This window comes from Sciurus carolinensis, chromosome 16 (genome assembly GCF_902686445.1).
Source record: "Sciurus carolinensis chromosome 16, mSciCar1.2, whole genome shotgun sequence".
In the NCBI taxonomy this organism is placed as follows: Eukaryota; Metazoa; Chordata; class Mammalia; order Rodentia; family Sciuridae; genus Sciurus; species Sciurus carolinensis.
In genome coordinates this window covers 17,132,788-17,156,984 of record NC_062228.1, presented here as the reverse complement: position 1 = coordinate 17,156,984, position 24,197 = coordinate 17,132,788, and the positions used below count along the sequence as shown (strand labels likewise).

Below are 24,197 nucleotides of genomic sequence, written 5' to 3'. Positions count from 1 at the left end.
GTGGAAACATATAGGCTGAGTTGTGGCTCAGTGGTGGATTGTGTACCTAGCATGCATGAGGTGCTGGGTTCATTTCTCAGCACCACATATCACTAAATGAGGAACGCAAAGGTTCATCAACCTGCTCTCTGCCCTGTTACAGATCCATGCCCACAGGGAGAGTCTGGTGGGCATAGCTGTAGTCCTGAGCATCTCAGTGTATGTCTGATAGCTTCCTTTTGAAGAATTTGTTCAATTAAGTGCTTATGTGAAAAACAGCTCCATATAATCCTTGTTCTGACTTTTAATATTTAAAGAGTCCTTTTGATTCTGGGAAACAAATATCATCTTGTTTTGTACATAAAACTTTTTTTGAATAAATGAAGCATCACGAAAAGAAAAAAGTGAGGCATACATTTAGAATAATAGAGGATGCAGTATAAATGTAATCTCAAATGAAGTCAGAGCAGAGGGTCATGGTAAGCCTGAGAACAGAATGGAAAGGCTGCCCTTCAACTTGTTTCTTCAGAGGAAATGTGGTCCTTGAGGAAGACATATAGGACTCGATGATGAGAGGAGTATTGAGGCCACCAGGAGGTGGAGACAGCTTCTAATAGCTCATTTTGATCCAAGGATTGGCAAGTGGGAGAGGAAGAGGAATCCAAGGAGGGAAAGATGTCAAACTTTGGTTGGAATCATTTGAGCTGGATTTGGACTTTAAGTATGGTTCGCCTTTCTCTTCAACACAGAAGCCAAGTGTCTGGTGGATTAGACTGGCAGTAGGGTAGAGATGGGGAAGCTAGGTCTTGGCTCTGAAATGATTGGTTGTGGGATGTTGGGAAGAGTGTTTGGAATTGGGGCGGAAAGACTGGTGGCCAGGAAGCAGGATTCTTGGTTTTGAGCTGTGATCAGGAGCTGAAGAAAGAAGAGGTTTGGATCCGATGATGAAGGGAACGTGAGGTTGCTGAGTGTAAGGCATCATAGGGACAATTACTCTGCTGTCCTTGGGAGCATTGTGGCAGGGTGAGCAGAAGGTATGCAGTGCAGACATTGTAGATGTCCCCCTGGCTCACTGTCCGGACTCAGCCACTTTGCTGTGAGGAGTCACCCGGGTTGACAGCAATGCTTGAGGTCAGGAGGCTGCATCATACCTGCCTGCCTTTTTGGAAACCAGAAGGCCACATAGACTGCAGCTTCAAGAAATTTCAGTCTGTGAGGTGTTGAAAACTTATGGCTGTGTTTTCTCTGATTATGTCAGTGTGTTCCTGAGTTATGTAAGGAGTATTGTGGAAATGATTTGGAATGATCTCCATGATGTAGTGAAAAACAGCAATGAGCAGAATTTCTTATAATATACTACTGTTTATTTCACGAAACTGGGGAGTGAATATTTATGTATGTTTATGTTTTACTTATAGATTATATTTGGAGAGACAAAGAAGAAATTAGGGGCTATGGTCTCTTCTGGGATGGAAACTTTAAATTTATTTGGTTTTCTATAGGTAGGAAATTTACAGTCCTGGGGTCCTGTTAATATAATTAGGGACTGACACAAGTCATTCAGAGCAGATACCAAGCAGTATGCCATACTGGCACATGCCAGCTAACTATGTTCTCTGTCTTCATGGTTCAAAAATTGAAGGTAGTTAAAAAGTATAGACTGAGCTGTGCCCAGTGGTACACACGTGTAATTCCAGCCATTGTGGAAGCTACAGCAGGACGGTCTCAAGGTTTAGTCCAATCTCAGCAACTCATGTCGACCCTCTCTGAAAAAGTACTGAGCATTATGGAAAGGACTGCAGTAGCAAGGAGAGAAAAAAATGTAGATTGAAAGATCTTTCATTCCTTATGCAGGGGGAATCTTTACTCTTTTAAGTTTTCAACTTCTTATATTTTGAGTGTATAATCTCTGGCATAAAAGAAAAAAATGAGGAAGGAAAGAAGGAAATTCCATTGTGTGAGACTACTGGGGAAGGGGCAGTGAGCTGAATTTGAGGTCCTGAGATTGCTGAGGAAGGGCTGGCGTGTGAGTGTGTGAGGTGAAGGGCAGATGGAGCTGGGTGAGTGCCTGTGCTTCCCTGAGGCCTGGAAGGTTCGTGTGTCTAATGCAGAGCTAGTGCCTCCTCCTCCTACCAATTCTCAAAGTGAGGCCCAGCATGGCCAGTGTGTGGAGACTGTTTTTGTTGTTGTTGTCATTTGGTAGCAAGGATTGAACCCAAGGAGGTTTATCCACTGAGTCATATCCCCAACCTTTTAAATTTTATTTTGAGATCGAGTCTGACCAAGTTGCTGAGGCTGGATTTGTACTTGTGATGTCCCTGGCTCCACTTCTGGAGGTCCTGGCAGTCTGTGTGATTTAATATTCTGATTTAATCTGTCATCATTGAACATGAGATTAAACTGTAACAACTGTAAACCTTCTGAGCACATGTCATGAGCATTCATTAGTACGGTGTGTATACTGCATTTCTTGGATTTGCTTTTTCACTTTCTTTCAGGATTTTAAGGATTCTCTCCACTGGTATGTTTCCCTGATATACTAATTATTAAAGTAATTCTTTGCATTGTGTAGAACACAAGAAATGTAGAAAATGAGAAGTAGGCTGGAGTTGTGGCTCAGTGGTGGGGCACTTGCCTGTAGGTGTGTATAGGGCACTGATTTTGATTCTCAGCATGACGTAGAAATAAATAAATGAAATGAAGGTCCATTGAGAACTAAAACTATAAAAATAATTGTGGTAGAATTGTAAGGAGAACCAAGGTGTGATGGCAAACACCAATAATTCCAGATCCTTGGGAAGCTGAGGCAGGAGGATCTCAAGTTTGAGGTCAGCCTCTGTAACGTTCCAGACCCTGTCTCCAAATAAAAAAACAGAAAGGACTGGGCACCCAGCTCCAAGGTAGAGCAACCCTGGAATCAGTTTCCCGTACTGCGGAGAGAAAAAGAAAAGGATGGGGAAATTGTTGATAATTTTCTTTCAACAGAAAGATTACCTTTACAAAGACGGAAGAGGAGTATAAAGGATGACTTTAATAGAGACCCAGTCTCTACCAAGCTCTGCAGACACTACTATCAGGTCTAGCAGTTCCTCACAGCTTGCTTAACCAAGGCCCTGGGTGGAATACTGTCGAACATCCTGTGAAAGATCCTCCAGTGCATCCCTCAAATTTTGTACGTTTGAATGACATCACAGTCAATACACAGCAACACTAAACATTTTTATTTCTCTCAACTAAATACAGTAAATATAGCTATGAAAAAGTGAGGCTGCATCAGAAGTTTGTTCTCTCCACAGAGAGGCTCAGCCAGCAAGCTTCCGTGGCCCTTGTCACTTTTCAGTGTGGACCAAGCGTCGAATTTTGGGGCCACGGCAACCCAAGATTTTTTCTGCCTCTGATGGTGCTCGGCGTTTCTTGGGAGCCCCTCTAGCTCTCTGATTGGGCTTCTCTGTTGGCTTCTCTGCTGGCTTCTCTGCTGGCCTCTCTATTTTGTCCTTGGCTGGAGTGGCCAAGGGAGCGTCCCCATAGAGCCGGTAGCCACCAACCAGGCAGTATGTCTCCCCATGCCAGCCCACCTGGGTTTCTGCACATCCTTGGTAGAGGACATGGTAGTATGCAGGTGTAGGAGACGCGGGAGGCACCGCTGCTGGAAGGAAACCCAGAACCCATCAGTCACTTCTGCCTTATTCACTTTGCCACCAGCACCTCCCTCTCCTGTTTCTTCCTGTTGTGACTGAAACCCTCTTATCTGCTTAGCATCCAAACACAGCCTTTGCCTGTCACCTCCCTGGATGTTTTCTGTCTCTTCAAGAGATGCTTTCTGTAAAGTACATGAGTTCCTGTAGTCAATGGAATCAGGTAGTGCACAGTCAGACCTCAAAATGGTCACCAACAGCACTGCCTCATCTACCATTCTACAACGGAGACAAATTTCTTAAGACCTGTCATTTCTGAGACTTTAAGGGAAATAATTTTCAATTTTGGAATACAGGGTCTAATATTAATTGTTTTAAAACCCCTGTGATGTTGGCAGCTTCTGTTGGGATCCATTGATAGAGGCTGTTTGAGCCGCACCAAATTCTAGTATGGTTTTTATGGAGTTTTCTAAGGCCTTTCTTGTTTTGAGATGGTATTTTGCTATGTTTCCTTGGACTGGCCTGGAACTCTTGACCTGAAGCAATCTTCCTGCCTCAGCCTCCTCAGTAGCTGGCACTATGGTTGCACACCAGTGTGTCCAGCCCTACCATTTTCTGCAGGCCGTATTCTGGGACAGAGGGATCCAGAGGTCCAGGTCCAGATTCTGGGTGCCAAGGTCAGTCCCAATAGCCTTCTCCCCTGAACTTCCCGAGACATCATTTCCTCAGACCTCCAGTCTGACTAGAACTTGCTCTGTCCCCCGGCTCTTCTGTTCTTCCCAGCTGCATGGCACCACCCTTTCCCTCAGCAGATCAGACTGGGCCGTGTGGGAGGGGCCCGAGTGTGTGTATCCCTGACAGTGTGGTAAAGGTGTCTGTGTCTGAAGGTGAGGTTGAGGAGAGGCCAAGATCTCACCTCAAAGTGCTCCATCATTTGATAATGAAAGCACAACACGCTTTGTAAGCGTCTTATGAAGGAAGGATGTGGAGAAAGCCTCCTTTCTGATTTGGTGATGGGAGTCTCACCTTTTTTCTGAGTTTTCACTGTGTTCTCCACCCAGATCCTTGAGCCCATCTCCAGGGTTCAGGTGATCCTCCCACCTCAGCCCCAAGTAGCTGGGACCATAGATGAGTAGCAGTGTACTGGGCTCTGAAGGAAGCATCTGGGGAGTCTGAAGGGGTGGGCTGGGTTGACAGAGATCAGGACCTTTGTGAACACTTGCCCTGAGCAGTGAGCACAAGCACTGTGGGTCCTTGAGGGAGCAGTGGACCTTTGGTCTCACTCATGGCCAGGGAAGTCCTGAGGAGTGATGGGCCAGCCAAAAAGGAACGTGTGGCCGTCCAGTGAGGTTGTGTATTTACCAAGGGCTCCATTACAGATGCCTGGCCTAGGCCTACCTGCCGCACTGCTCCCCCATGACACGGAAGACAAGTTGGACTGGGTATAAAATATCCGGTCAGACATTCTCTCTTGAGCAACCAGACTCGCTGGTGTCTTGTAGAGAACTGGTAGGGAAGTTTCCTAGCTACCCTGCCATGGAAACTGTGGCGGTGATGTCATCACGACCCTCTGAGGTCATGGAAGGAATGGGTGACTTGAAGGGTTAGGCATCATACCCCTGGCGTTTTATGGAAAGCATGGTGAAAGTAGAGAATTTTGCCTGGGCCTACCCTTCTGACCTGTACACCCATATCCTAGATATATAACCACTGTCAGTGGAGCACAGCTATGGGTTGGGACAGCCCATGACCCCAGTGGACCAAGAGAAACCCAAATTCTGAGACTGACCTGAGAGTCATGAATCAACACACAGACAGCTAGTTTGCATGACCCTGACCCTAAGCATTAACCTGTTGGAGGGGCAGTGATGTGAGTGGATTGGGTGTCAGGGAACTCTCCTTAGTCGTGGGCCTGAACATAGGTTAGTATTCGGGCTTGGCGTGGTGTGATCTCTTGACTCAGGAGCCATATGCGGGATATTTTTCTAGTTTAAAGCCAGCCTCATCAACTTAGTGAGACCCTAAGCAAGTCAGTGAGATCCTGCCTCTTTTAAAACTACAAAAAGCATGGAGGATATGATTCAGTTGTTTTAGTACCCCTGATTTCAATCCCTAGTATAGAAAAGAAAAGAACAAAAATTTGGACTTTGGGAATAGATTTCAACTGGGCACACATGGAAAGATACGCTCATCTTGACCCCCTCTGCCCCAGACAGTAATACTTTGATGGGTTAGAGTTGTGAGGCATTGGGTTTGATCCTGGGAACCACTAAGAAAAGAAGAAAAGAATAGCACCCTCATGTTTTTACAAGTGAGCTCTGAAAAGGAGGCTTATGGGCCTACCCAGGGTTGCACAGGTAGGACAGAGGTGTTCTGCTTAATAGTGGGGTTTCTTGTTCATGTTGGGGCTCCAGATTTATAACTGATAGGACAGACTTGTCACATTTCAAGGTGGTGGACAGTGGCAAGGCTGTTAAAGGTGCTCCAAGGCCAAAGGAATTCTCCAGTGACTATATGAATTAGAAACGACAGGTCCATTTTAATCTAAAATTTGAGTTTTGTTTATGACAATATGACATTACAAAATGAACACATTATCTTTTCAGTCCCCTTTCTTCACAAAAGGCTAAGAGGCTCTGTGTGGGTATGTAGGCCTGCATTCCCAGCTTTGCAGGAGTCTTAGGCAGGAGGACCACAATGTGAGGGCAGTCTCAGCAACTTAGCGAGACCCTAGATAAAAATCAAACGGGGTGAGGATGTAGGTCAATGGTAATGCTCCTGTGGGTTCCATTCCCAGTACCACAAGTAAGTAGTTTAAAGAGGGAGAGAGCTGGGATGTAACTCAGAGGTGGAGTGCCCCTGGGTTTCATCCTTATTACTGAAAGAAAATTGGGAAGAAGGAAATAAAAGAAGGGAAGGAAGGAAGGAAAGGATGGAGGGAGGGAGAGAGGGAGGGAGGGAGAGAGAAAGGAAAGAATGAGAAAGAGAGAGGGAACAAAAGGAAGGAAGGACGAAAGGAAAAATGAAGGAAGAAAGAATGGTTGAGGGGGAAGAAAGAAATAAAGAAAGAAAGAGAAGGCAAACAATATAGCTGGGGATGGAGTTAAAGGGTATAGAGCAAGCCCTCCATACACTGCAAGAAAATAAAATAAATTCAACTGACTCTTTGTCCTACATGTGGCAATTTGGGATGTGAATCATCAAATAAAATGAAGTGTGGCCCAATGGTAATACTTGTTAAGGCAATCCATTAAAACATTATTTATTGCTAGAAATGAAATGGCAGAAAATAAAAATCTGTTTTATTCTCAACAGTATATGTGAAAGACTATGCTACTTTGGCTCAATGCTCCATTATTCCAATACTGGCCAGTAGCTCAACTTTCAAGCCACAAGCAGCTCACCAGGCCCTGAGAGGCATTAAGAACAGCCTAGGTGACAAGTTTGTTCACCCATGCAGGACACCAGGAAAGATCCCTTATCCAGAATCACATTTGAGTGAGCTGAAATCAAGCTTGCTGAGGCAAAGACTGTCTCCCAGAGGATGCCAGTCCTGGAAGGCTTTTCCTTCTGCAAGCTGCCAGTTCAATCTTCTGCACCAGGCTCACATCCCAGGGATGGGTCACAAGCCGATAAGCGCACCTGGCACCTGGCTCCCAAACCGGCCACTTCCCTGCTCTGTGGATGTAATCTTGCAGGGTGAGGGTAAAATCATACTTCAAACCAGAGGCTATGTCTGTGCAGAGCAGTATGTCGTGGGATCCCTTGTGGAAACATTGGACGATAGCTGTCCTCACTGAGGCTGGCATTTGTCCCTGAAACCTTAGGGTTTGATTTTGTGGTCATCCAGAACATGTCCCAGCCAGTTGACAGTGCTGGGACTGTTACAGAACACCAGGACAGTTCCTGAGGGCGCAGACTTATCTTCTTTGTCATGCTGCTTGAGGATCTGCACCAATTCTACTGCCACCGTTTCTCCTTTCAACCTCATAAATGTTTGTGTGACATGACACATGACACAGTGGAGGTGAGAAGTGGTGATGGTGGTGAGAGATCCTGGGTTTCCCACTTTACTCCACAAGTTCTGAATCACATGTTGGGTACCAGTCTCAGCACCTTAGGGAGTCCTTGTCTCCAAAGGAATGGGGGAAAACTGGGGTTGTATATCAGTAGTAGAATACTTTCTTAACCAGTGTGAGTTACTTGGTATGATCGTGAGCAACACATTGAAATAAAAAAGGAAAAAATAAATAAATAAAATAAAAATAAAATAAATAAAAAAGCAAAATAAAGGTATTGCGTCCATTTAACACTAAAAAAATGATTATATTAAACAAAAAAGAATGGGGGGTTTTGGTGAAGGACCTGAAAACACAAAAAATAAAAGTATAAATTGAAAAATCTCTTGTTTCTAATGGAAAGGGAATATTTACTCTTTTTGTAAAATATATTCTTAGCTGTTAATGTGTCTTGTTTTATTTTGTATATGTGGTGCTGAGTATTGAATCCAGGGCCTCATACATGCCAGGCTAGTGATCCCCCACGGAGCTACCATTGAAGTCTGTATCTTCTTATAATAGTCATCTTCAAACGTTAATGATGGGAGTAGCTAGTGTTGAGCTGCATTAAGAAGGATACATCAGATGGAGACAGAGACTCACTGTGTTGCCTAGCACTTCAATATTGCTGAGGCTGGCTTTGAACCTTGAATAATCCTTGCCTCAACTTGCCAGTCTTCTGGTCCTACAGGTTTGGGCCACTACAGGTTTGGCCCCACCATCCCCAACCCTTTTTATTTTTTTATTTGAAGACAGGACTTTAAGTTGTTTAGGGTGACCTCAAACTTGCAGTTCATCTGCCTCAGCCTTCCACGTGGCTGGGCTACAGGCATGCACCGCTACGAACAGTAAGGTAGAGTTTTAGCAGCCTCATTGTCTAGGTGGGAAAGGTAAGCTGTGGGCAGGCAGAGAAACAAGTGATGCCCTCCTGGCCAGGAAAGGTGGGTTCCCTTAAGTCCCTCCACTTCTGCTCCTTTCTCCAGGAAAGCCTCAGTTTCCTCACATCCATCTGTTTGTTCAGACATCCTCTGCTGGTCAGCACTGGTGCTGTTCATATGCTGGGGCATTCGATAGCTGACGGGAGAAGTGTGCAGTCACATGTGCTGGCATAAGCAAACATGGGTTGCAGGGGCACCAGTCCTGGGAGCCATTCTGACCAAGGAAACATCTGCACAGCATGTATGATCTGACATTTATCCTCAAGTTCAGACTTGCCATCTCTTTGGCTCAGTGTGGCCACCTCAGGTGTGAGGTTGTCAGAGGTGCTTTTGTAATAGTACGTAGTCGGCTAGCACAGACCACCCCCGTAGGAATCCTGCCTCCTTCCGTTCCATGGCTGCCACAAGCTGGCTTACCCTGTGTAGGGACCATCTGAGCCCTCACCAGTTCCAATTGGGACTGAACATCCAGCTGTACTTGATAAACCCTTGGGTTTTTTTTTTTTTAAGAGAAAATGGGAAACATATATTATGCAAGTAGAGAGTAGGGCTTGGAGTGTAACTCAGTAGTAGAAGAGGCGGAGTGTGTGTGTAGCATGCGCAGGTCCTGGGTTGAATACCGAAAACTGCAAAAAAAAAAAAAAAGAAAAAGAAAAACCAGCAACAACGACAACAAAAAACCCAACTATTATACATTTATGACTCTAAAAAAAGGAACAATAGGTTTATTTTCATAAATCATCAAGTTCAAATATCCCCGCTTGTCCAATATTTAAATAATAGATTTATTTGAATTAGAATTTTAATAGGTATGTTATGGTTCAATCTCTAGGTTCCTCTTTCCTCTTTTATCTTTCTCATAGTATATTTTTTGAAAATAATCATGTCCTTAGCATATTTTTCAAAAATTATTTTTAGTTGTATTTGTGCCGTTATTTGTTTACATGTGGTGCTGAGAATCGAACCCAGTGCCTCACAACGCTAGTCTAGCACTGTGTGACTGAGCCACACTCCTAGCCCCTGAGTTTTTTTTTCAGTTTCTCACTTTCCTGATTGCATCCCATGATGTCATTGAACATGTTCCTCTACCCCTTGTTTTTCCTGTAAACTGGTATCTGTTGGAAGACTTTATTTATTTATTTAGAGATAGTGTCTTGTTATGTTGCTCATGCTGGCCTCCAAATTATGGCCTGCTCTGTGGGCAGGTCTGGGACACAGGCCTAACCTTGTGCTATTCCTTCTCTGTGGACTGCCCCAACCCCCCTTCTCCAGGAACAACTGTCCCCTTAACTGCTGAGATAGACATTCCGCTGGTAACCGCCAGCACTTTACTGCCAAGGCTCACAGGAGGCAGAGTGATCTTTCTACTATCTTCATCAGATTTCTTCACCACCCTGTGCAAATCTATCCTCTAATTTCCCCTCACACCTAAAACAAGAGCCACACTCCTCACTATTGCTGATGTGGCCCACTGGGGTCCCACTCACACCCACTTCTCCAACCACAACTTTCCTGCTTCTCAAGCTTTCCTTCCTGGCCACACTAGCCATTCTTCTGCTCCTGCAGTCGGTCAGTCTCATTTCTACCTCAGCGTCTTTACCTGTGCTCTTTGGTCCAGGAATGCTCTCTCTTCAGCTCCTCCCCTGACTCACTTGCATCTCTGCAGAAATGCTCTCTCTTTAAAGAAGCCTTCCCTGATTATCTGGTTTCATATAGTATTCATCACTCCATAGTGTTATTTTCATTTCTTAGACAATGGAACTTCAAAAAATATTATTTAGATGTTGATGGGCATTTATTGTATTTATATGCCCTGCTGAAAATCAAACCCGGTGACCCGACATGCTAGACAAGTGCTGTACCACTGAGCCACAAACCAGGCCTCTTATTATTTTTTTATGCCCATTATGATTACTTGAAATTTAAAAATTTTTTTTTATTGCTGGGGGTGAAACACAGGAACTTGCACACACTAGGCAAGCACTCTTATCACTGAGCTACAACCCAGACCCCTGACATTGTACCATATCCTTGTCTCACCCTTTTTTGGTCGTGCTTGATAAGAGGAGCTGGCTTCATCTCCCTCAATAATATCTTCTAAACACCTAGCACAGTACTTGGGATGTAAGATGTGCTCAATAAAAGGTTGTTGAATAAATGGATAGCTGGATGGGTGGACCGTAGATGGGTCAGTGTCATCTTCTCATTCTGGCCCTTCTCACACACACACGTACACCACTTACACATGGAAGCACTCATCAGATGTTCATTTTGGTTCTGGGAATGGAGCCCCATTAGCCTCATGCACACTAAAGCACATGCTTTCCAAAAGCTACACCCTCAGCCTGTGGCTCTTATTTTTTGATAGAGTGTCCTGGGTCTTGACCTAGTTCAGCTAGGCATCACTGAAGAAGTTATCAGTTAGAAACTGTACCCGAGAGTCCCTTTTGAAGGCAGAAAGCCTGAGAAGACCAGGTCTCCATGTAGGAATGCACTGGAAGGGAAATGGGGGGCTTGAAGTTGATCTTGGACAAACTGAAATTCAAGTCAAACACTGTTACAGAAGAATTTTTTGAGGACTATGGGTGTCTTGGGGCCCTAAGGGGCTGGGAGTAAAGGAGCATGTGGGCCTCAAGGAGGCATTGCTGCCTTTCCCCACACCATTCCTGCTGCAGGTAGCTACTGTGCCTGCAGAGACCACAGGCAGGAGGCTCACTGGATAAACACTGCTTTGAGTTTCAGGAAGCCTTCCCCTCCTGGATTGTGCTGATGTTTCTGTCAGTGACTCAGGGTGGATCTTATGGGTGGATCAGGTCCCTGCTAGGTCACTTTCCCTCTCTTTTCACTTGCCTCTTCACGTGCTACAGAGTGCAGTTGTTTTCTGTGCAAGGCAGGACTACAGAGGATTGAACAGGGGAAAGTCAGGTCTTCTTGAAGACCAGCTTCAGCCATGGCAAGTCATTACTACCCACTGAGGTCATGGAAGGAATGGGTGATTTGAGGGATAGGTGTCAGACCCTTAGTGTTTTATGGAAAGCAGGGTGAAAGTAGAGAACTCTACCTGGGCCTTCCCTTCTGGCCTCTCCACCCATATCCTAGACAAATAACCACTGTCTGTGGAGTAGAGTTGGGGGTTGGGACAGCCCATGACCACAGGCGACCAAGATTGTGAGAAACCGAAATTCTGAAACTGATCACACAGTCATGATTAAACACAGAGACAGCTAGTTTGCATGGCCCTGACCCTAAACATTTAACTGTTAGAGAGGAAGAGATCTGAATGTATTAGGTCAGGGAATGCTTCTTGCAAGTGGGTCTGAAGTTTAGATTTGAACTTGTGCACAGAATAAAAGAAAGACAGGCCATTCTTGATCTCTTTCTGCCCCTAAGATAAATCCTTTGATGAGATGGAGATGTGGCTCAACGAGAAGCTTTTGCCTAATATACATGAAGTTCTCAGTTTGATTCTGGTCAAAACACACATACATACACACACAAGGAAAAAAATTCTTTGCACCTGCAGTTTTTACAAGTGAGGTCTCAAAAGGAGACTAAAGGAGCTACCCAAGGTATGCAGAGCTGTTCTGTTCAACAGTAGGGTTTCATATTGTTGGTGGTCCAGATGTATAGCTGAGAGGATGAATTTGTCACATTTCTAGGTGATGGACAGCCTTCCGGCTGTTAGAGGTTCTCCAAGAAGAATGAAGGTCTGCAGTGACTTTACAAAGTAAAATAGATAGGCATATTTTAGCATAAAATTTAAAACATGTTTATGAACTACTAACATAATACAAAATAACATTATCCTTTCACTACCCTGTCTTCAAAAAGGGCAAACCAAGCATGTGTGGTCACGCAGGCCTGTAATCTCAACCACTCAGGAGACCTAGGAAGGAGGACCACAAGTTTGAGGCCAGTCTCATCATCGCAGCAAGACCCTGTTTCAAAATAAAAATAAAAAGGGCTGAGGATGTAGCTCAGTGGTGACGCACCCCTGGGTTCAATCCCCATTACCAGAAATAAGTTATAAAAAAAAGAGGGTAGGGATGTAGCCCAATGTAGAGTGCCCCTGGGTTCAAACTTTGGAACTGTAAAACAAAACAGAATAGAATAAAACGAAACAACAAAAAACAATAGGTCTGAGATGTAGCATAGTGGTAGACAGCTTGCCATTCACGTTACTGCAGAAAAAGAAAATAAACTTGTCAGGGACCAAGAAGTTCTCATTCTGAGAACATTCTGACCTTTACAATAAGCAGCAGCACCCCTCTTTCCCCCCTTCCTGGCTGTAATGCCCCCATCGGGCGCATAACCTTATTGATAGCGCGCAAATTCTGTAAAAGGCGCCATTTGCCTGATTTCTTCTTAATAACAAAAATAGGAGTATTCCAGGGTGAGGTTGAGGGTTCCACATGGCCGGCTGTCAACTGTTCCTGTACTAACATGGAGGCATCCTCTAATTTTTCTTGGGTAAGGGGCCACTGATCCACCTAAACTCAACCAAATCTTTGTCCTACAGGCAGCAGTTGGAAGCATGCATTATCAGAACACAATGAGTTCTGCCACAATGATGATTATTGTGATGGCAGCCCATGAAAGCTTTATTTATTGCTCGAAATGACAACATGACTAAAACCAAAATCTATTTTATTTTTCACATTTTATGTGAAAGACTATGCTACTTTGGTCCAATGCTCCATTATTCCAATACTGGCCAGTAGGCCATCTTTCAAAGCCACTAGCAGCTCACCAGGCCGTGAGAGGTATTAAGGGCAGCCTAGGCGACAAGTGTATTCACACTCCCAGGACACCACGAAAGATCCCTAATCCAGAATCACATTTGACTGAGCCAGAATCAAGCTTCCTGAGGCAATGGCTATCTCCCAGAGATTTCCAGTCCTGGAAGGCTTCTCATTCTGCAAGCTACCAGTTCAATATTCTGCACTAGGCTCACATCCCAGGGGTGGGTCACAAAGCTGACAAGTGCACCTGGCACCTGGCTCCCAAGCCAGCCCACCTTCCCTGCTCTGTGGATGTAATCTTGCAGGGTGGGGGAAAATCATAATTGACAACCAGCTCCACATGGGTGCTGTGTAGGCCCCGAGAGGCTATGTCTGTGCAGAGCTGTATGTCTTGGGATCCCTTCTGAAGCATTGGAAGATAGCTGCCCTCACTGAGGCTGGCATTTGTCCCTGAAGCCTTAGGATTTTATTTTGTGGTCATCCAGAACATATCCCAGCCAGTTAACAGTGCTGGAGCTGTTACAGAACACCAGGACAGTTCCTAAGTATGTGGGCTTCTCTTCTTTGTCACACTGCTTGAGGATCTGCAGCAACTCTGCCACCTTTACTGCTCCCTGCGGCCTCAGAAATGTTTGTCTGACATGAGGCATGATGCAGTGGAACTGTGAAATGGTGATGGTGGTGAGAGATCCTGGGCTCCACACTTTACTCAGCAACTGGCTCACCCCTTCAGGAAATGTGGCTCCCACCAGCACTAACTGAGCTTCGGGATTAAAGGGGTCTTCTAAGTCAGCTGGGTCTTGGGCTTTGGCTCTTTTCCAAGATGTAGTCCACCAGGTCTAGGAAGCTTTCATCCAATAGCGTGTCTGCTCATCCAACACCATGAAAGAGAGTTGCTCCAGGCTCATCAGTTGACTCTTCAGGGCCTTCCAGAAAGCCCCCGGAGTGGCAACTAGAACATATGCTGAAGGCTGTTTGGACAGTTTCAGCCTAATTTTACGCATGCCAAGGCCTCCCCCTAGCTCCTGCACCTGCTGGTCCAAGGAGCTGCCCAGCGATAGGGCCACAGCCTGTACGTGATTCGCTAATTATGGGGAAGGCACAAGGACCAGACCCTTAGGAGCAGGTACACGGTGGATGTTCAGAACCAGACGATGAAGGATCCGTTGCAGCAGTGGAAGTAGATAGCTTAGAGTCTTGCCAATGCCAGTTTCCGCAGCGCAAAAAGGTGGTTGCCTCGAAGCAGCGGGCGTATGGTGCGTGACTGCAAGGTGGTGGGTCAAAAGACTTCGGGAGCAGCATTGTTCAGTGCGCGTAGCACCCGGGGCTTCGTACCCAGGTCCGCGAAGCTGCCCTGGGACGAGTTGTGTCGCAGCGGTGGCACGTCCAGTTGTGCGCGCTCGACGGAGAAATAGTCCCCATGCGCGCGGGGATGTCCAGCCACGCGAGGTGAGCGTTGAGCACTCCCAACATCCCAGCGTGAGGCGCTCTGGCTGGTTCAACTCGGTTCGCCAGGCGGAGACAGCAGTGTTCCCGGTCTCACTAACACTGGCCGCTTAGCACTTGACGCCCGCTCTGTGGCTGTGCCTGCCGCCGATGTAAAGCCCGCGGAATTCGGACCACTGGCAGTGGTTCCTCCGGACCGCGGCCCGACAAGATCCGGCGGGGCGCCTGCAGCAACCGATCGGTAAGCAACAACAGCAACGTCGGCCACGTCAGAGCCATGTTGCCCTTGCGGCTGGAGAGGCGCACTTCAGTGACGTCACGTATGGGCCGCTTCTGGCGTACGGTGGCTGGCGCAGTTCAGTTCGGCATGCGGAGCTGGCGGTCATCAGGAATTGGCCAAATTGCAATTCGGTGACCGCTAGGTGTGCAGGTATGAACAGGAATGGAGACATCCAGAACGAGACCAACCTTGGGGTGGGGAGAGCGCCATAGGCAGGAGCGGGGACCAGGCGGCAGTGGGCCCTTGGTCCTATGAAGCAGATGTACTGGTGTCTCCTGGAGAGTGTGTGCCCATTCCTTGAGGTTCTGGTTTGTAGTCCTCATTGCCCCTCTTGAGGGCTTGTTCAGTGCCAGGCTCCCCTTGTAAACTGTGAAGGTGAAGGATGCGGCGTCCTTTTCAGACATGTGGAGCCTGCGGAAATACTGGTAATAAGTGTTTTGCGAGCGTTGAATGAATGGTCCGCCAGGGGCTGAGACAAGGGTGTGGAGTTGTAAATCTAGGCTCAATTCCCGCCCCACTCTGACTCAGAATCGCTGTACAAAATGGTGTCCTTACGCTTATTAATTCTCTGAAATGGGAAGTTAGGTCTTCAGTCCCCGTTTCAAGTGGTGACATATCCACCTTGAAAAAAAAAAACAAAAACCAGAATATATTAAAGCCAAATTGCACTCTGTGATTCCTTGTCGCCCTTCCCAAGTTCTCATCCTGAAGTCACTCTTGGATCCAACTCACCTTCACTCTCAGATACCTTAAATTCTCAGAGTGTACTGGTAAAGATGCAGTTACACTTCGGAAGTCATCAGCTTTGTGGCTTATGTTATATAGACCTGGTCAGGAAGAATATTTGGCTGAGATTTAGATATTGAAGTTGTAAAACAAAACTACACTGGCCATACTTCCTGAAAAGTTCTGAAAATGGGTGTCAGATTTTTAGTAGTCTGAAGTTCTGGGGTGGGAGATAAGGTTTGTGGATTGATTACATGGTAGGTTCTTAACAACTGGAAAATGTGATTTAGTGCCACCAATACAGGTGGCTCTTCCTAACCTCAGGATGCATTTCTGAAGATTCAATCAATTGTGGATTCAAAATGTTAGGGGAAGTTATGGTTCGGGGATAACTCCCAGAAAAACTCTCTACAGAAACAGGTCTCAGGAGGAACTTTTATTTTATGCTGACGATTCAAATCTGCTCTGGGAAGGGAAGAAGGAAAAGAAACATGGCGCATGGTTTCTCCTCATATTGGAATTTCGAGGGCTGGGAGGAACCAATGGCGGAGGAGAATTATTACAGACTGACTGATGGACCAATGACATATTAGAACGTAATGTGGGAGGCAGGAAGATTACGGCAACATAAGCAGGAAATTCCTCCAATGGGAGAGGTGGGCGTTTTGCAGATTGACAGGTGGTTGGGAGGCCGGATTCCTTACACAAAATATTCTGGAGAAAAATGTATGTGGGACTAGGAAGATATCTCAGTTGGAAGAGCTCTTGCATACGAGGATGCCTTGGGTTCATTAAAAACAAAACAAAACAAAACAAAAAACACCAAGAGATAATTTGTCAGTATTGCACATTAAGAGACCTTATGTTTTGGTCTGGAAACCTTGAACTAAGAACCTCACACATGATAGGCAAGCACTCTAGTATTACCAATCTACATCCTCCACCCTTTTTAAATTTCATGGTCTGACAGGGTTTTACATCATTTCCCAGACTTGCCTTGAACTTGCAATCCTTCTATCTCAGCCTCCCAAATAGCTCGAATTATAGGTGTGTGACTCCCTGCTCAGCTTCTATACTACTATTATGATTCTAAAAACTCAGAGCTCACTGTTTCTTATCTGAATCGCTCCTTGGATATCTGATCTGATGAGTTTCATTCATTTCCATGTACCATTGTTCCTCAGATATAAAACAAAGAATTGCTTTGCACCAATCAAGATGAGATAATTGAAGGAATATCAGAAAAGAGCGGTACCTATGTATGTTTGTATGTGTATTTAAATTGTGTTCAACTCTTCAGGGTAGGGTTAGCTGATTAGGTATGCATGTGCTTTCTCATTATGCTGGAACCTTTATAATTACCTCAAAATCTCATAGGGGTTGGATTTTGTCTAAGTCTTTGCCTGCCCATTGTCCCTAATTTCTTGTCACATCCTCAGACAATGCCTAAAGTCCTTCTCTTTTCCTGGACATTGAGTAGCATCTAATTAGTGCTTCAGAAATATGAAAGTTTCACTTATTTTAAAAATTAGTAAACTCCTAGGAGCAAGAGCTTGGTATGTCCTTGAATCTCAGTCATTCATTCAAGTATTCATTTTAGAAGTATTTTCTCCTGGGTGTGATGGTGCACATCTGTATCCCATCAGCTTTGGCTGGATGTAGGAGGATCACAAGTTCAAGACTAGGCTTAGCAACACAGCAATCCCTGAGCAACTCAGAAAGACCTCGTCTCTAATAAAATATAAAAAGGACTGGGGATGTGTGTCAGTGGTTAAGTGCCCCTGGGTTCAAGGTTCAGTTCCCAGTACCAAAATAAATAAATAGATAAATAAATAAGTTTAAAAAAAAAAAGATTTTCTGAGCGCTCTGCATGTGTCAGACACTGTTAGAAGAGTGAGTTGTCAACAACATTCATGTTCTTGTTTATCTTCTTGCCTAATAAAGTAATGATTACATTATTATTTTGGAGAAAACTTGTTTTATCTACATACCCGCTTTCGGTGCTGAGTAATCAACCCAAGGTATCATGCATGCTAAACTCTAGGCCAGTGCTGTACCCTTGAGACACTCTCCTCGTTCTGGTAGAGATGAGGTACTTTTGCAGATCTCCAGAAATTAGCTGATACTGTAAGCCATGTGAGTCAATAAGCCATGTGAGTCAATGAGTCAATAAGTCAATAAGGGCAGGGGTGGTTACTCAGTAGTAGAGTACATACTTTGCATGTGTGAGGCACAGGTTTCAATCCCCAAGATTCCCCACCATCCTTGTGTTGATTTCTCTATTAATATTGCAACCCAGTCCCAGCTGGTTTTGAGTGTAGGCAGGAGGTCCGAGAGTTCAAAGCCAGCATCAGCAACTTAATGATGTCCCAAACAACTTAAGGAGTGAGACCCTGTCTGAAAATGAAAAATTAAAAGGTGTTTGGTATCTATGGGTGCAAACCCCAGTATAAAAATTAAAAAGAAATAAAACCACAACCCAGCCAAGAGTGGTGGCAAGTACTTTCAGTTCCTGCTGCTAGGGAAGCCTACTTATGGTAGGATTTGGAGACCAGCCTGGGCAACATAATGAGACCCTGTCTCCGAAGAGATATAGAAACACACTAAAGAAGTAAAAATAACATTTTTGCTTTTTTCTCTTCCAGGCCCTACCAGTTTTCTAATATGCTGTGTAATTACTTGTTTTCTTGTTATGTGTGGTGACTTTTGCGTTCTTTCTTCCAGCAGTGAGAAAGTCGTGCTTAGTAGACATTTTTTGTTGTTTTGTGGTCTAATGTACCCAAGAGACTAGGACAGTGGCTGGCACAGATTAAGCCCTTAATGACTAGTGGTTAGAGAAATGAGTGAGTATGCATACTTTGCATGATCAGACAAAAGGAAAGCAAATGACTCTGGATTGGAAGGAAGAAAGAAACGTTTCCCTGGATAACAGAAGGGACTGTTTCCACTTGAATTTGTGACCTTGTTTTCCTTTCTTCAGGTGCAGCAGAGGAAGAATGATCGTGAATAGCGTCTCTCTGTGCTTCCACCACAAACTCATCTTAGCCCCTATGGTTCGGGTGGGCACTCTCCCAGTGCAGCTGCTGGCCCTGGATTATGGAGCTGACATCGTTTACTGTGAGGTAAGTGCTCCTGGTTTCCTGGGAGGGCTTTCCCACAGTGGAGCCTCCTCATTTGGATGCGGGAGTGTTCAGGAGTGGGGGAGGCACAATGGAAACTGCCCGCACAGGTGTTTACTGAAGGTGGCAGGGGATGAACCGGCAACACCAATGAGCTCTGTGGGCCCTAGTGGAGGCCAGCAGCCCGGGGAGCGCAGAGGTGTCTGGGTTACTGAGATGGGTAGATGAGCATCAAGTTGGGCACTGCCCTGGCCCCCACAGGAGCCCCACAGGAGCATATGTTCAGTTCATCAGTGAATGGACTCAGAGGTTAGGAAGAGGAGAGGAAGGACCAGAAGCAGGCTGAGGAACCCGGACGAGGTTGGGTTTTGGTTGCCATCGGATTTTCTGGTGCTGTTAGCTGGTGGGGCAGTAGATACACTTGCTGAGCCCTCTGGAGAATACTGGGGTTCAGACCCAGGTTCAGAAAGATCTGTGAGAAAAACAGAATTAAAGGAGTAGCTGATGTTGGATGATGAGGGAATGTGCGCAGGCAGTGCTTCTCATTGAGCATGTTTCAGAGTCAACCTGGAGAGCTTCCCTTAGTCCTGATATGTTGTCCTACTGAGTGTGAAAAGTTTCAGATGCTATTCAGGTATTCTGATCTTACTATCTTTGTTTTTTTTTTTTTTTTTTTTTTTCCTGTACTGTAGATGGAACCCAGAGCTCTGTGCACGCTAGGGCTCCACTGCTGAGCTACTTCTCATCTCCCATTCTTTCATTTAAAACCCATTGGGGGTGGGGTTGTGGCTCAGTGGCAGAGCACTTGCCTGGCATGTGTGAGGCACTGGGTTCAATTCTCAGCACCACATGTAAACGAATAACAATAAAGGTCCATCAACAACTAAGAAAATATTTTAAGAAAACCATGGGGGTGGAGATAGGGATGGGATAACTGCTTACAAAAGGCATTAGGAGGAATCTTTATTGACGGGATCCTTCTGTGTCTTACCTGTGTCAGTGTCAATATCCTGATAGTGATATTGTGTTACAGTTAAGATGTGGCCTTGGGGAAGCTGGGTGAAGGTACCTCCTAGGTCTAGGGCCTCTCATCTTCCACAACTGCATGTGAAGCCCAGTTACCCTCAGATAAAGTGTGTAATTGGAGAGGAACCCACCGTGTAGAGAGAAGGGAGGACCTGTGAGTGTACTTGGGGAAAACACCCTAATTCCTAGGTGTGATTGTTGGAGGATAGGTGTCAATGTGAGAAGAAAAATGTGAGAAAATATGCAAATTAAAGAGTCTACTGTCAGGGATGCCACAGTCATGTGTGTGAACTACGTGAGACGGCAGAGAGATCAAGTGAAAGAAGGCTGTTGGTGGTATTTGTGAGAATAAGGTGAGTGGGGACAGCTGCGGAGTTAAAGGCTTAAGGATGAACAGCAAACAAGGAGGGAGAAGAAGGACTGCCGGCCACCACAGCAGGGATTTAAGAGGTTAATTGGGGAACAAGTACAGGCAGGTGGCTTGAGTTAAAGGAAGTAGGGTGAAGGGAGTTATTTAGAAAAGACTTGCGTGTTTGAGGAATAGAGGGAGGAAGGAGGTAGAAGTGAGGGGCTGTAGGGGCGATGGGCCAGGTCAGCAGTGCAGTGGAGTCGGTTTGTTGTTTTCCTTTTCTCTTGGAGGGGATAGGGGTTTGTGTATTTATTTTGTGGCAGTGCTGAGGGTGGAACCCAGGGCCTTGCATATGCTGGGCAGGCACCCTGTGACTGAACTGTAGCCTCAGCCTAGGCCACAGGATTCTTTTTTTTTTTTTTTAATTTTGTTCTTTTTCATTATATAGGAGAGTAGAATATATTTTGGCATAAAACACATCCTTGTAGTATAACTTATTCTAATTAGGATCCTATTCTTGTTTTGGGGTGCAAGGCGTGGATACTGGTGATTGAACTCAGGGGCATTGGACCACTGAGCCACATCCCCAGCCCTATTTTACATTTTATTTAGAGACAGGGTCTCACTGAGTTGCTTAGTGTCTCACCGTTGGTGGGACTAACTTTGAACTCACGGTTCTCCTGCCTCAGCCTCCCAAGCTGCAGGCCTACAGGAGTGTGTCCTCACATCTGGTAAGGATCCTGTTCTTGTGGTTGTACATGATGAGGAGTTACCCTGATCTCTATATTCAAATAAGAGGTGAGGAATGGTATGTCTGATTCATTGTACTGTCCTTCCTATTCTCCTTCCCCTGCCTTTCTTTTGATTTCCTTTGTCTAATGCAGTGGTTTTATATCTTCCCCGCCCCACCCAATGTTGTTGTGGGTTAGCATCCACATATCAGAAAGAACATTTGGCCTTAGGTGTTTGGGGTTATCTTATATCACTTAGCATGATAATCTCCAGTTCTCTCCATTACCTAGCAAATGCCGTAATTTCATTCTTCTTTATGGCTGAGTAATATTCCATTTGTGTACATATACCACATTTTCTTTATCCATTAGTTTGTTGAAGTGCACCTAGCATAACTATTGTGAATTGAGCTGCTGTAAACAGTGATGTAGCTTCAGCACCGTAGTATGCTGATTTTAAGTCCTTTTGGTATAGACCGAGGAGTGGAATAACTAGGTCAAGTGTTGGTTAGATTCTAAGTGTTGTAAGCAGTCTCCATACTACTTTCCATAGTGGTTGCACTAATTTGTAGTCCCACCAACAATATATGTGAGTACCTTTCTCCCCACATCCTGGGCAACATTGATTGTTACCTGTATTCAAGTTGCCATTCTGGCTTGAGTGACATAGAAAGGAAGTGTAGTTTTAATTTGCATTTCTCAATTTTGCTAGAGATGTTGAACATTTTTTCATATAATTTTTTTCTTTTGTGTTTCTTCTTTTCTCAAGTGCTTTTTCAGATCCTTTGCCCAATTATTGATTGGGTTATTTGTTTTTTTGGTTTCAAGATTTTTGAGCTCTTTGTATCACCTGGAGATTAATGGTCTATCTGTGGTGCAGGGGGTAAAGATTTTCTCCCATTGCAAAGGCTCTCTGTTCATGTTCTTCATCGTTTCCTTTGCAGTGAGGAAGTTTTTAGTTTGATACCATACAGTTTCTTGATTCTTGCGTGTACTTCCTGCACTTTAGGAGTCTTGTTTAGGAAGTTGGTTCCTAAGTGATCATGATGGGGGTTGGCCTAGTTTTTGTTCTAGTAGTACAGGGTCTCTGATCTAATTCCTAGGTCCTTGATCCATTTTGTGATGGTTTTTGTGCACCGTGAGAAGTAGGGGTTCAATTTCATTCTACTACATATGGACTTCCCATTATGCCAGCACCGTTTGTTGAAGAGGCTATCTTTTCTGCAGGGTATGTGTATGGTGCCTTTACCTCCTCAGAGGTTACTGTGTGTACGAGGGTGTGTCAACGTGTCTTCTGTCCCATTGGTCTTCATGTCTGATTTTGGGGCACAGATTTCTTGATAAGGAGGTGGGACCTGCCCTTGTGTGAGATGGACCCAGGAGGCGAGGGGGGAGTGATGGTCGTGAGGGAAGCTGAGGGGTTATGTGCTGAGAGACTTGTAGGAAGCCAGTCTTTTGTTGGAAATGAGGGTGGCGAGAAGGGTTTGGGAGTAGGGACTTGAGGAAAGTGAGAAGCTGTGGTCTTGTTCCATAGTCACTAAAAACTGGACCTTTGCCTGGCAGCTATGCTTGCTATGCAGTGCTAACTTGCAGCCTTATGGGAAGGAAATCTGAGAAGCCTGGTGGGGATTGGGATGCTGGTACCCGTAGCAGGGCAGGGACTGAGCTTTCTAGGGTGCTGGCAAAGTGAGGTGGGAGCGAGGGTAGGAGGATGGCGTACATGTTCTCTGGAGGTTTCAAGTGGGAGGCAGAAAGGAAGGTTTCTGAGTTCAGGATGACAGAGGCCTAAGCATGTTCCATGGCAAAGTTCTAGGGTTGATAAAATTGAGGAAAAGGCAGTGGAGCCTGCGTTAATATATTCTTCACCCTTGTCTTTCAGTTTTTTTGAGCTCCCAGAATGGGGACTTGTTTTCTCTGGGAGAGAGGTACAGTATAATACGAGGATGGAAGGGAGCCATGTCTGTCAGAGCACAGGGCCTGTAGGCAGCCATGCTTCATTGACAGCCGTGGACCATCAGTTTGTGCTAGTGGTGGCCATGGAAGGGAAGCTGGGCAGTGAAAGCAGAGCTGCCTCTTGAAACAGAACTGTGTCATGAGGATCCAGATCCTCCATCAGCTAATTCCTTAGGAATTCTTAGGTTTGTTTTCAAGCCCTTTAGAGGTTAAGCACTTAGGATTTATGTGATGACTTCAATATGTGGCCTTTCTAATCGGGCAAACGTTGGTTCTCCTAATAAATGTGCCTAGGTGTTCATTCCAGGTTTCTACTCAAGTTTGGAGAAGAGGAAATGTAATTTAAACACTTCAGTATTTTGTGATGTAGTTCTCTGTGAGAGAGTCGGGATAGCCTCTGAACGAACAAGGGATTTCTGCTAGAGAAGACCTACTCTTGCCAGGCACCGTGGCGCATGCCTGTAATCGGTGTGATTCAGGACGCTAAGACAGGAGGATTGAGGTTGAAGGCGGGCCTCAGAAACTTAGCAAGACTCCTAAGCAATTCATGGAGACCCTGTCTCTAAGCAAAATATAATAAAGAGGTGGGGAAGTGACTCAGTGTTAAAGGGCCCGTGCGTTTAGTTTTTGGTATCAAAAATCAACAACAACAAAAAATGACCTAGTCCTTCCATGCAGTCTAAAGTTCGAGGGACAGAAGAAAATAGGCAGTTATGTTCTTGCTTGGATATTTGGCTGGAAACTGGGGCCTTGAGACCTGGGCTTGGCATAATGTGGTGCTGGTGCCTCCTGGTGGTTGCAAGAGTTGCTCTGCAAGAAGGCTAACTCCTACTTGCCTGTTCTTTGTGGGTGAGTTCTCATGAACCCAGATAGAGAGCCAGCTGTAGGATTAGGTAGCGAAATTAGCCACGTACCTGGTACAGGACCTGGGGCAGAGCAGGCTGCAGGCTCTTCCTTAGCCCACTGAGCCCTAAACACCTGGAAGATGAATCTTGTCAGAAGAGTTGAAAGAGCAGCAGTCCTTCTTCCCTAGGTTTACCCTGTAAATTTTCCAGGAGTGCCCCACAGGTCGCATTTCTATTCCTTTTTATACTAACAGAGGGACTCCAATGTCCCACCTGAGGAGAGAGGTGTTAGAGTTAAACCTTTTAATAAGTGCGATCAGGAGAGAAGGCAGTGTGTTTTTAACAGATCCCCTGATGTACTGATTATTAA

General features: G+C 45.3%; 2 protein-coding genes and 1 pseudogene across 2 annotated transcripts in view; 1 reads left to right on the top strand and 2 right to left on the bottom strand.

Annotated features, from left to right (window-relative positions):
• Positions 1 to 3,308: 3,308 nt before the first annotated feature.
• Positions 3,309 to 5,079, bottom strand: LOC124966565 (DPEP2 neighbor protein-like). The gene is made up of 3 exons (XM_047527923.1): positions 5,013 to 5,079; positions 3,448 to 3,625; positions 3,309 to 3,405 (listed from the first exon to the last, which is right to left on the bottom strand). Exons 1-3 carry the CDS (start codon positions 5,077 to 5,079, stop codon positions 3,309 to 3,311), a joined length of 342 nt encoding a protein of 113 aa, XP_047383879.1.
• Positions 5,080 to 12,976: 7,897 nt separating this feature from the next.
• LOC124966551 (probable ATP-dependent RNA helicase DDX28) lies at positions 12,977 to 15,084 on the bottom strand (annotated as a pseudogene).
• Positions 15,085 to 15,141: 57 nt separating this feature from the next.
• Dus2 (dihydrouridine synthase 2) overlaps positions 15,142 to 24,197 on the top strand; it is a 151,817-nt gene continuing 142,761 nt past the window's right edge. The window contains exons 1-2 of the mRNA XM_047527911.1: positions 15,142 to 15,228; positions 18,785 to 18,926. The gene's annotated coding sequence lies outside the window, so the exon portion shown is untranslated. The remainder of the gene's footprint in view (positions 15,229 to 18,784; positions 18,927 to 24,197) is intronic.